General features: G+C 49.0%; 1 protein-coding gene across 1 annotated transcript; it reads right to left on the bottom strand.

Annotated features, from left to right (window-relative positions):
* Window positions 1-1,121: 1,121 nt before the first annotated feature.
* On the bottom strand, window positions 1,122-10,707 carry tsen34 (TSEN34 tRNA splicing endonuclease subunit; the record flags this gene model as incomplete). Its single annotated transcript, XM_034115445.1, is given in 7 exon segments — window positions 1,122-1,158; window positions 1,161-1,182; window positions 1,185-1,346; window positions 6,622-6,786; window positions 7,101-7,199; window positions 7,202-7,522; window positions 10,534-10,707. Coding segments are annotated over 6 exon segments (698 nt in total), but the record flags the coding sequence as incomplete, so codon positions are not given.
* Window positions 10,708-11,998: the final 1,291 nt, after the last annotated feature.

Genomic DNA, 11,998 nt, shown 5'->3' on the forward strand with positions numbered 1-11,998 from the left:
GGTCACGTGTTACTGTTGGAGCGGTCACGTGTTACTGTTTGGAGCTGGTTACTGTTGGAGCTGGTCACGTGTTACTGTTGGAGCTGTCACGTGTTTACTGTTGGAGCTGTCACTGTGGTTCCTGTTGGAGCTGTCACGTGTACTGTTGGAGCTGTCACGTGTTACTGTTGGAGCGGTCATGTGTTACTGTTGGAGCTGTCACGTGTTACTGTTGGAGAGCTGCACGTGTTACTGTTGGAGCTGTCACGTGTTTACTGTTGGAGCTGGTTACTGTTGGAGCTGTCACGGGTGTACTGGTTGGAGCTGGTCACGTGTTACTGTTGGAGCGGGTCACGTGTTTACTAGTTGGAGCTGGTTACTGTTGGAGCGGTCACGTGCTTACTGTTGGAGCTGTCACGTGTTACTGTTGGAGCTGTCATGTGTTACTGTTTGGAGCTTCATGTGGTTACTTGTTGGAAGCGGTCATGTGTTACTGTTGGAGCTGTCACGTGTTACTGTTGGAGCGGTCACGTGTTACTGTTGGAGCGGTCACGTGTTACTGTTGGAGCGGTCATGTGTTACTGTTGGAGCTGTCATGTGTTACTGTTGGAGCTGGTTACTGTTGGAGCTGTCATGTGTTACTGTTGGAGCTGTCATGTGTTACTGTTGGAGCTGTCACGTGTTACTGTTGGAGCTGGTTACTGTTGGAGCGGTCACGTGTTACTGTTGGAGCTGTTCACGTGTTACTGTTGGAGCGGTCATGTGTTACTGTTGGAGCTGGTTACTGTTGGAGCTGTCACGTGTTACTGTTGGAGGCGGTCACGTGTTACGGTTGGAGCTGTCATGTGTTACTGTTGGAGCTGTCATGTGTTACTAGTTGGAGCTGGTTACTGTTGGAGCTGTCATGTGTTACTGTTGGAGCTGTCATGTGTTACTGTTGGAGCGCTGAGGCAGGCCGCTTGGTTCTGATATTTAAGGAGTCAGGTGGTCTGTGAGGGGTTTTAATTGGTTAAGAGGTCATGGTATGAAGAACATGGTGTAGAACTCAGGTGGTTCTGGTGGTGTTGTTGTTGTTGATGTTGTTTTTGTCTTCACTTGTAAACACTCTTGTATTTGTGTGTATTTGTCCCGCCCCCTCTCACCTGGGTAAAACCAGGAAGTCTCCTCCGAACTTCCCGCTGACGTCAGGTAGAAGCCCGCCCCCCCCTCAGGTCTCTGAACACCTGGTACCTGGCGCGGGGCCTTGGAGTCGTGCTGCGCTGTGATTGCTGCTGGGCCCTGAGGAAGTCGTGCTGCGCTGTGATTGGCTGCTGGGCCCTGAGAAGGCCCGGTCCCCTCGTGGCAGTGATGAAGCCCCGCCCTTGCCGTGCTCAGCTGTACTGCCAGCCCATCGCCCCCCGGGGGAAGGTAAGCTGCGGTGCAGGGGCCTCCAGGCGGGCCGCGCAGGGCCTCTTAGGGGCCCAAAGAAACTGAGGGGGAGGAGTGACTAGTCAGGCTTGGTGCACTCGGTGTACATTTAAATCACCAAGTCAGACGTACCTCAGCCCGACGTTAGAGTTAAGAATACTTTATTACGCCCAGCCGTGCACTCCACTCCTGGAGCAGAACCAGAGCAGGATGTGATGATGTCACTGCTCTCACCTCAAGGTTCAAGGTTCTTTATTGGTCAAACTAACATAGCTACAGAGTAATTATGTCGTTGAAAATCTTATGTCACAGGCTTCTCCAACAATGCAACATAATAATAATACAGATAGTAAAAGTAATACAAAAAGAAAAATAGTTCTAAAATAAAGTGAGTAGGTGGAATAGTGCAGTACGAGTCTATATACAAAGTTCATGGACTGGATATATATTAGATATTAGATATATATTACTGAGTAGCAGATGAATGTTTTGAAGTTGTTTTCAACAGTTCAATTGTTTAAACAGTCTCACTACACCCGCGGGGAAGAAACAGTTTGTGGCTGGGGTGATGGGGTCTTTGATAATCTGTAGGGATTTCTTCCTGAGGCCGCTGGGAGTAAGGTCCTCCATGGATGGCAAGCTCCGTCCTGGTGATGTGCTGTGCAGTTTTCACACCCTCTGTAAAGCTTACGATCGAGGTCGGTGCAGCTGCCGTACCAGGGCCGTCATGCTGCAGTCAGATACTCTCTATGGTGCAACCTGTAGAAGGTCAGGATGCTCTCTATGGTGCACCGGTAGAAGGTCAGGATGCTCTCTATGGTGCACCTGTAGAAGGTCAGGATACTCTCTATGGTTGCACCTGTAGAAGGTCAGGATCCTCTCTATGGTGCCCCCTGTAGAAGGTCAGGATGCTCTCTATGGTGCACCTGTAGAAGTCAGATCCTCTCTATGGAGCACCTGTAGAAGGTCAGGATCCTCTCTATGGTGCACCTGTAGAAGGTCAGGATCCTCTCTATGGTGCACCTGTGCACGGTGCTCCTCAGTGAGAGTCCATGTCAGGTCCCTCAGTGAAGAGTCCATGTCAGGTCCTCAGTGAAGAGTCCATGTCAGGTCCTCAGTGAAGAGTCCATGTCAGGGTCCTCAGTGAAGAGTCCATGTCAGGTCCTCAGTAGTGAGTCCATATCAGGTCCTCAGTGATGAGTCCATATCAGGGTCCTCAGGGATGAGTCCATATCAGGTCCTCAGTGAAGAGTCCATGTCAGGTCCTCAGTGATGAGTCCATGTCAGGTCCTCAGTGATGTGGACACAGAGGAACCTGAAGCTGCTGCCTCTCTCCACCGTAGTCCCATTGATGGCGATGGGGGCGTGTCCCTCTCCCTGCTGCCTTCCTGTAGTCCACAATCAGCTCCTTTGTTTTGCTGATGTTGAGATGGAGGTTGTTCTCCTGGCACCAAGATGTCAGGTTTTCGACCTCCTCTCTGTACGCCGTCTCGTCATCGTCTGTGATCTGGCCGATGACGGTCGTGTCGTCAGCAAACTTCACGATGGTGTTGGAGCTGTGTGTGGCCACGCAGGTCGTGAGTGAACAGGGAGTAGAGGAGAGGGCTGAGCACGCAGCCTTGAGGGGCACCGGTGTTGAGAATCAGGGTGGAGGATGTGATGTTCCCACCCGCACTGCCTGGGGTCTGCCCGTCAGGAAGTTCAGGATCCAGTCACAGAGGGCGCTGTTGAGCCCGAGGTCTCTGAGCTTGATGGCCAGCTTGGAGGGCACAATGGTATTGAATGCTGAACTGTAGTCAATGAACAGCATTCTTACATATGTGTTCCTGTTCTTCGGGTCCAGGTGTGAGAGGGCAGTGTGGAGGGTGAGGGCTATGGCGTCGTCTGTGGACCAGTTTGCTCTGTAGGCAAACTGGCAGGGGGTCCCAGAGATTCAGGGAGGGGGAGGAGGTGATGAATAATTTGACTAACCGCTCAAAGCACTTCATTATGATGGAGGTGAGTGCTACTGGGCGGTAGTCGTTGGGGCAGGTGATGATTGTCCTTTTGGGGACAGGAATGATGGTGGAGTGTTTGAAACATGTGGGGGACTACAGACTGCAGCAGGGACCTGTTGAAGATGTCTGTGAACACCTCTGCCAGCTGAACTGCACACACCCTGAGAAACACGGCCAGGGATGCCATCAGGTCCAGGAGCCTTGTGTGGGTTAACCCTTTTAAAAGGATTTACACACATCTGCCCTATTTAAAGGGCAGTGTAGCTCCTGGTCCCTCTGTACCTCCACAGCCTGGCTGCTCTCAAAGCGTGCAAAAAAAACTGTTAGCTCATCTGGGAGAGATGCGCACGCAGACACTCCGCAGCACCCCCCGCTGCTCCTTTGTAGTCAGTCATTGTCCTTAGTCCCGCCCAACATATTCCTAGTGTTACAGCCTTTGAAGTCAGATTCCACCTTCTCTTTGTACTGTCTCTTTGCTGCTGATTGCTCTCCGGAGATCATACCTAGACTTCCTGTACTCCTCCAGATCTCCCGCTGTGTGCGGCGAGAGTGCGCGCTTTCAGTTGCCGCGCACTCACCGTTTACCCAGGGCCTTTTGATTTTGGGAATGTCCGTACAGAAACCTTCGGTACCACGTCATCGATGCATTTCCCAATGTAGCAGATGACAGTGTCCGTGTGTGTGTTGATGTTGTTGTCCTCAAACACACTCCAATCCGTAGATGCAGAGCAGTCCTGCAGTGCTGCATCTGACTCCACGCTCCATCGCTGTACTGTCCTTGTTATCGGTCTGTCCCGTTTGAGTTTCTGCTTGTAAGCAGGCAGCAGCAGCAGAGAGATGTGGTCTGAAGGGAGGGCGAGGGAGAACCTTGTATCCATGTTGAAAAGGGGAATAAACATGGTCCAGTATGTTTCCCCCGCGCGTCGGGAAGTTGATGTGTTGGTAATATTTTGGCAAGACCTTCTTCATGTTGGCGGTGTTGAAATCTCCGGCCACAACGAACGCCGCATCTGGCCGTGAAGTCTCGGTCTTATCAATAATCCCAAACAGCTGATCGAGTGCCGTGTTGTTGTTGTCGGCGAGCGGCGGGATATACACTGCTGTTATCACAACAGATGTGAATTCCCTCGGCAGATGGAAGGCCCGACATGAGATCATGAGGTGCTCTAGCTGTGCGGAACAGTCCGATGAAATAATCTTCACATCTGAGCACCAGTTGTTGTTAGTCATTACACACACACCGCCTCCCTTACTTTCCCCCCGAGTTAGCAGTCCGGTCCTGACGAAAAATAGAGAATCCATCAGGAACAATAGCGGGAGTCCGGGATAGCGGGGTTGAGCCAAGTCTCAGTGAGAATTAACACGTTACAGTTCTTAATGTCCCGTTGAAAAGCAATCCGGCTTCTGAGTTCATCTAGCTTATTTCAATGGATTGAAACATTAGCCAGAAGAATACTCGGAAGAGGGGGGCCGATTCTCTCGTTTCCTCAGTCTGACCAGCAGCCCGGGATCTCTCAGGTCTCTCAGGTCTCTCAGGTCTCTTCAGGTCTCTCAAGTCTCTCAGGTTCTCTCAGGTCTCTCTCAGGTCTCTCTCAGGTCTCTCTCAAGGCTCTCAGGTCTCTCTCAGGTCTCTCAGGTCTCTCAGGTCTCTCAGGTCTCTCAGGTCTCTCAAGTCTCTCAGGTCTCTCAGGTCTCTCTCAGGTCTCTCAGGTCTCTCTCAGGTCTCTCTCAGGTCTCTCTCAAGTCTCTCAGGTCTCTCTCAGGTCTCTCAGGTCTCTCTCAGGTCTCTCTCAGGTCTCTCTCAGGTCTCTCTCAGGTCTCTCTCAGGTCTCTCTCAGGTCTCTCTCAGGTCTCTCTCAGGTCTCTCTCAGGTCTCTCTCAGGTCTCTCTCAGGTCTCTCTCAGGTCCTCTCAGGTCCTCTCAGGTCTCTCTCAGGTCTCTCAGGTCTCTCAGGTCTCTCAGGTCTCTCAGGTCTCTCTCAGGTCTCTAGGTCCTCAGGTCTCTCTCAGGTCTCAGGTCCTCAGGTCTCTCTCAGGTCTCTCTCAGGTCTCCTCAGGTCTCTCTCAGGTCTCTCAGGTCTCTCTCAGGTCTCTCTCAGGTCTCTCTCAGGTCTCTCTCAGGTCTCTCAGGTCTCTCAGGTCTCTCAGGTCTCTCTCAGGTCTCTCAGGTCTCTCTCAGGTCTCTCAGGTCTCTCTCAGGTCTCTCAGGTCTCTCAGGTCTCTCTCAGGTCTCTCTCAGGTCTCTCAGGTCTCTCTCAGGTCTCTCTCAGGTCTCTCTCAGGTCTCTCAAGTCTCTCAGGTCTCTCTCAGGTCTCTCTCAGGTCTCTCTCAGGTCTCTCTCAGGTCTCTCTCAGGTCTCTCTCAGGTCTCTCTCAGGTCTCTCTCAGGTCTCTCACGTCTCTCAGGTCTCTCTCAGGTCTCTCAGGTCAGGTCTCTCAGGTCTCTCAGGTCAGGTCTCTCAGGTCTCTCAGGTACTCTCAGGTCTCTCTCAGGTCTCTCTCAGAGTCTCTCTCAGGTCTTCTCAGGTCAGGTCTCTCAGGTCTCTCAGGTCTCTCAGGTCTCTCAGGTCTCTCAGGTCTCTCTCAGGTCTCTCAGGTCAGGTCTCTCAGGTCTCTCTCAGGTCTCTCTCAGGTCTCTCTCAGGTCTCTCTCAGGTCTCTCAGGTCTCTCAAGTCTCTCAAGTCTCTCAAGTCTCTCAGGTCTCTCAGGTCTCTCAGGTCTCTCAGGTCTCTCAGGTCTCTCTCAGGTCTCTCAAGTCTCTCAAGTCTCTCAGGTCTCTCAGGTCTCTCAGGTCTCTCAGGTCTCTCAAGTCTCTCAAGTCTCTCAAGTCTCTCAGGTCTCTCAGGTCTCTCTCAGGTCTCTCTCAGGTCTCTCTCAGGTCTCTCTCAGGTCTCTCTCAGGTCTCTCTCAGGTCTCTCTCAGGTCTCTCAGGTAGAACAGCAACAGGTAGCCATGGCGAATCTCCATTGTCCCACGAAGTTTCTCAATAGAAGAAGTTCCTCTCTGCTATATTGTGTAGCAGAGTCGGTGCGGTCGGCTTGCATGTTGAGAACCATGTTAGAAGCAAAATAAATATGTACAAAAGTACGAAAAGGGGCAAAGTTTGGAGAGGAGCCAAAAGACGATGCAACCATCTTCACCGGCGCATCACGGATTGTGTGTGATGATGTCACTGCTCTCACCTGTGTATGATGATGTCACTGCTCTCACCTGTGTGTGATGATGTCACTGCTCTCACCTGTGTGTGATGATGTCACTGCTCTCACCTGTGTGTGATGATGTCATGGCGTGCAGCAGCGCTGACTTCCTGTCCTGCAGAGCGAGGACTCTCTGCTCCTCCAAGCTCCTCTCCTGCTCCTCCAGGTGCTGCTTCACCTGCAGACTGAGCTGCACCCCCCCTCCACCCTGCACACAACACAACACTCACCTGGTTAACAGCAGGTACACTCACCTGGTTAACAGCAGGTACACTCACCTGGTTAACAGCAGGTACACTCACCTGGTTAACAGCAGGTACACTCACCTGGTTAAACTCTCCTGGTTAACAGCAGGTACACTCACCTGGTTAACAGCAGGTACACTCACCTGGTTAAACTCTCCTGGTTAACAGCAGGTACACTCACCTGGTTAACAGCAGGTACACTCACCTGGTTAACAGCAGGTACACTCACCTGGTTAACAGCAGGTAAACTCACCTGGTTAACAGCAGGTACACTCACCTGGTTAGCAGCAGGTACACTCACTGGTTAGCAGCAGGTACACTCACCTGGTTAGCATTGGCTGTTAGCATGTAGCTCTGTTAGCATGCGCTCCTCCCTCTGGGCAGCAGCAGCAGGGGTCTCCCCAGCCTCCCGTTCTGTCGGGGGGTCCGAGGCAGGGCTCCTAACAGCGCCCCTACCAGGCCCCGCACCCTCACTGCCCTCAGGTCCTGATCTCTCCACAGCAGGGGGGCGGAGTCACACCTGCTGACCCCCACCACCTGAGGGGGGGCAGAGTCACTGACCCCCAGCACCTGAAGGGGGTCCTGCTCCATCCCCCTCAGTCTGTGCAGGTACGAAGGCTTTATGGTCCGTCATGGAGTCCTGGTCCTGGAGAGGTTGAGACCCCAGAGTGATGGAGGTTGTACAGCGGAGGAGCTCACCTGCAGAGCAACATGAATATAGAAAGGACCCCCGTTTGAATTGAGCCACGAATTACACATATGATGTTTGTTAATTTAAAAGATAATTTTGCAAGTAAAAAAAAAAAAAAAAGTGTGGTAAAACTGTGAAGTAACACATTTGTTTGTGTGAAACGCTCAATGAACTACATCTCTGGTCAACAACACACGTCACCAAGATGGCCGTCACTACTGTCAACAAACGATTGACTACCCTCACTATCAACACAATGAAACACGTCCTGAAGAAAGTCATGCAAAGCTGCCGGCCTGCCTTCCTTTGATTCTCTCTGAACTGCCTGGTCGTTTTAATGTTTAATGTCAACCATTTGTGCAGATAGCATGAAGTAGAGAAGATCGCTAGCGTTAGCTGTTAGCATTTCTCCCCCGGGCTTAAATGGTGTATTATAGAATGATCACCACCGGTGTTGACAGTACTCTTCAAAGGGTTCACGAAATATGACTACTACTCTTACTGTTTAACATTTTGGGTTACTTAATGTTACTTCATGTTAAGGCTAATAAAAATGACAAGGCTGTAATGCTAACTAACGTGCTAGCTACTAGCTAGGTAGCTAACTTGATCCAAGCCACTCCTGGTCCTTTCATCAGACGGGAAGCAAAAGAACGAGCAAGACCCATTGCTGGTATGATAACAACCTGGTACTAAGCACACAGGCATCTTGTTAAAGTGATCTTATCTTAGCCAGCGCCATAGATAGATTATATCTATATGGCGCTGATCTTAGCTATCTCTTAGTGGAGAAAACAATTGTGACATCACCTTACGCGACTCTGGGATTTGTAGTCTTTCTAGTTGCGTATTTTTCATAGTCTTATATTTCAACAGTTTTACGACAAACTGGTGACTTTTTGACATGGAAATGATTTTTTAAAGATTGACAAACATCATATGTGTAATTCATGGCACAATTCAAACGGGAATCGAAAGATAACCTTTCTCTCTCCATTGACTTCAATGCATAATTTTTCCGAAATAAGGTCCCATGGAGCGGAAGTAGATGGGCGTGACGTCGCAAATATAAATTACTCTGACTGACAGAGCGGAACCCACTGCGCATGCTCAGTAGGCTGATCCGGGTTAGTGATGGGAATGATGGCTCTTTGAAAGGGAGCCGGATCTTATGGCTCCGTTCCTTTCAAAGAGCCGTTCAAAAGAGCCGTTGTTTTTAAAGGGGGCGGGGTTACTAGGTTTATCTGCGAAATAATCACCAGGATAATGATTGACTGCATTGCCAGACCTAATGTAAATAATCTGCATTGTAAACATGACACAAGGTGGCGCCATATCCATGTCATTCATGTCAGTGAATATACTACTTTGAATTTACCCTCTGTATGTGTTAAGTAAATAAAGTTGCCTTGCCTTGAATGAAATTCACGCAACTCTTAATATTAGATAGGCCTACTGTGTTTTTAAGTGGCGATGGAGATTATTTGTTGACCCTGCTTTAAAGGATATTTTGCCTTTACAAATGGTGCGCTTTATCACTGCCTGGGTTTTGGTTGAAGTGAATCCAAATGCTGCTGCGCTTTCACGTTTGGCTCATTTTCCATTCGAAAAACACGTGGTCTACCTGTCCTGTACCACTTGGTATGACTTCTCTCTCGCGTATTCCCTTAAGACCCCCCCCCATCTCACTCCTCGTGCTGAAACCTACCAATCAGAGTAGGGGCGGGTCTTCACAGAATACGTTTGGGGAACAAAATCAAGCTTTTTTAAAAGGCGAGTGCATGTTGGCAGGCAGTGAGTGCGGACCAACGATTGAACGATAACAAGAACGGCTTCTCACCAAGTACGACTCGGTTCCCCTCGTTCGTACCAAAGAGCCGTTCAAAATAGAGATGGGTGAGTCCTGATTCATCCGGATCATTAACCCGGATCCTAGAAATGAGCTGGTCGTGACGAGTCTCCCCTCTCCATTAACCCGAGTCCTTGAGTCCCACACTTGGTGTGACGTACACATTAAAACTATAAATTGCGTCACTCGCTACTCTCTTTATAACATGTAAAATCACAATTACAACGTACCCCAGTCCATCTACCTACCCTTTAGGCAAGTAGGATAGCTGCCAGAAGTGATCGTTTGGCTCAGGGGACGCGGATCAGTGAAACTTCCTGCAGACTCGTGGGGACTCAGAGGAGCCGACGGCTCCTAACCGTAATAGCATAGCAGATCCAGAGATCCATACTCCGCCATGTGCACGAGCATAGCCCCTCCTCCAGCACCCGGCTCCCGCGCTATATTATGCACGAGTCAACAGCAGATTCGCAGATTCGCAAATCCTGACTCGCTGCAACACACAGCGGATCAGACTCGTGCGGACTCGGAGCCGTAACCATATAGCAGCAGATCCAGAGATCCAGCAGACTCGTCCTCGTGCACGAGTCAACAGCAGACTCAGATTCGCCAAATCGCAAAATAACCCTTTTTTTTGTGATCAACATTTTTTATTAAAGCAAAATACACTGTGTAGCGGAGGTTAATATAACGTCAGTTAATAGATAGATAGATAGATAGATAGTACTTTATTTGATCCCAAATTGGGAAATTGTTGTTACAGCAGCATAAAAGGCATTTACAATAAAACAAAACTACAAAATATACAAGAATAGAAAGAAAAATAAAATAAAATATAAAATATACATGTCGAAATAGAAAATATACATGCAGATATTATATATATATATATATATATTCAAAATATATGGAATAATATGCTCGTGAAATGCAACAACTTTTCGGTTTCACCGATAGGATTTCTACGTCTTGGTGATGCTGACTCGTATGACTCAAATGACTCGTATGATCCGGATCTCTTCAATGACTGACTCAGACCCTGAGTCCGTAAAAGGATCCGGATTTGCCATCTCTAGTTCAAAAGAATCGGCTCGTTCGCGACCGACACATCACTAATCCGGGTACTTTCTGAATCTACAGTTGTTTATTAGCTGTTAGCTGTTAGCTTACCTGCAGGGAGCACGTGTTCCCTCTCACGCGCTGCTCCGCGTTATGAATCCCGGTTGTAGTTCTCTAACGGTTTGAACAAACAGTAAAACAATGTGATAAACAAACAACATGAGCTGAGAGTTAAAGAAAGCGCGAGGCTTCAGACTGTAGATCTGCTCACCGGCTCCTCTCAGCGGGGCGGGGTTAGATCTGCTCACCGGCTCCTCTCAGCGGGGCGGGGTTAGATCTGCTCACCGGCTCCTCTCAGCGGGGCGGGGTTAGATCTGCTCACCGGCTCCTCTCAGCGGGGCGGGGTTAGATCTGTCCACCGGCTCCTCTGAGGGGCGGAGTTAGATCTGCTCACCGGCTCCTCTCAGAGGGGCGGAGTTAGATCTGCTCACCGGCTCCTCTCAGAGGGGCGGAGTTAGATCTGCTCACCGGCAGTTTTAAAAGTGTGATTCATTCAAAAGTAATTCACAAATGTAAAATCTATATTTTTTACATTTTACTGCATCTCAATCAACAGCTGATCATCTCTAATTGATCTATAAACATTATGATTTGTAACTAAAGTGCTGTTTTTTAAGATGAATACTAAAATGATGGAGCTGTAGTTTGAAGATAAACTGATCTTTAAAGGTGGGGTAGGTAAGTTTGAGAAACCGGCTGGAGATACACTTGTTATATTCCATGGAATGCTCTTAACATCCTGATAGCAATGAATATCTGAAGTGCTTTGACAACAAATCCATAAATAAATATAATCTGTGGAAGCTGTAGTACTGTAAAAAGCACGACCAATCATCTGAGCCGGCCCGGCTAAAATAACTGGATGGCCTACCTGCCTGTCAGCCTTCCATCTGTGCACAAACTTATCTGGTGCCCTCATTGGTCATGTGCGCGTTCGTGTGTGTTGGAGGAGGGGCTCTGTGAGGAAGTGGCAGATTTTCTCCGGTTGTGTATTTTCAAATTCTAGCGATCTCGAGCTGGTTTCTCAAACTTACCTACCCTACCTTTAAGTGTAAAATTTATTCATTAAGACGTCACTTTATGCAGGGTTCGAGTTATAAACTGAGCTCTATGGGGGTCTTTAAAAAAACACACACACACACACACACAACACCACACACAACACACCACACACACACCACACAGCACACACACACACACACACACACACACACACACACACACCACACACACACACACACACACAACACACACACACACACACACACACACACACACCTTGGAGGTGCAGTGCAGGCATATTGTCGTTCAAGAGATGCGCAGTTCTTCTGGAAAACATGTTTTTCTTTTAGCCTATTTACCTCGTTAACTTAAATAATACTCATGACATTGACACATGCATTATTTGTGATCAAAATAATGGTTGTTGGTAATGTATTAGCGACCCCCACAGATGTATGATTTCACTGCGTCCGTGGGAGCTCAGACCCCGCCTTATGGGAGCTCAGACCCCGCC

The sequence above is a fragment of the Trematomus bernacchii genome, unplaced genomic scaffold, assembly GCF_902827165.1.
Source record: "Trematomus bernacchii unplaced genomic scaffold, fTreBer1.1, whole genome shotgun sequence".
Lineage (NCBI taxonomy): Eukaryota > Metazoa > Chordata > Actinopteri > Perciformes > Nototheniidae > Trematomus > Trematomus bernacchii.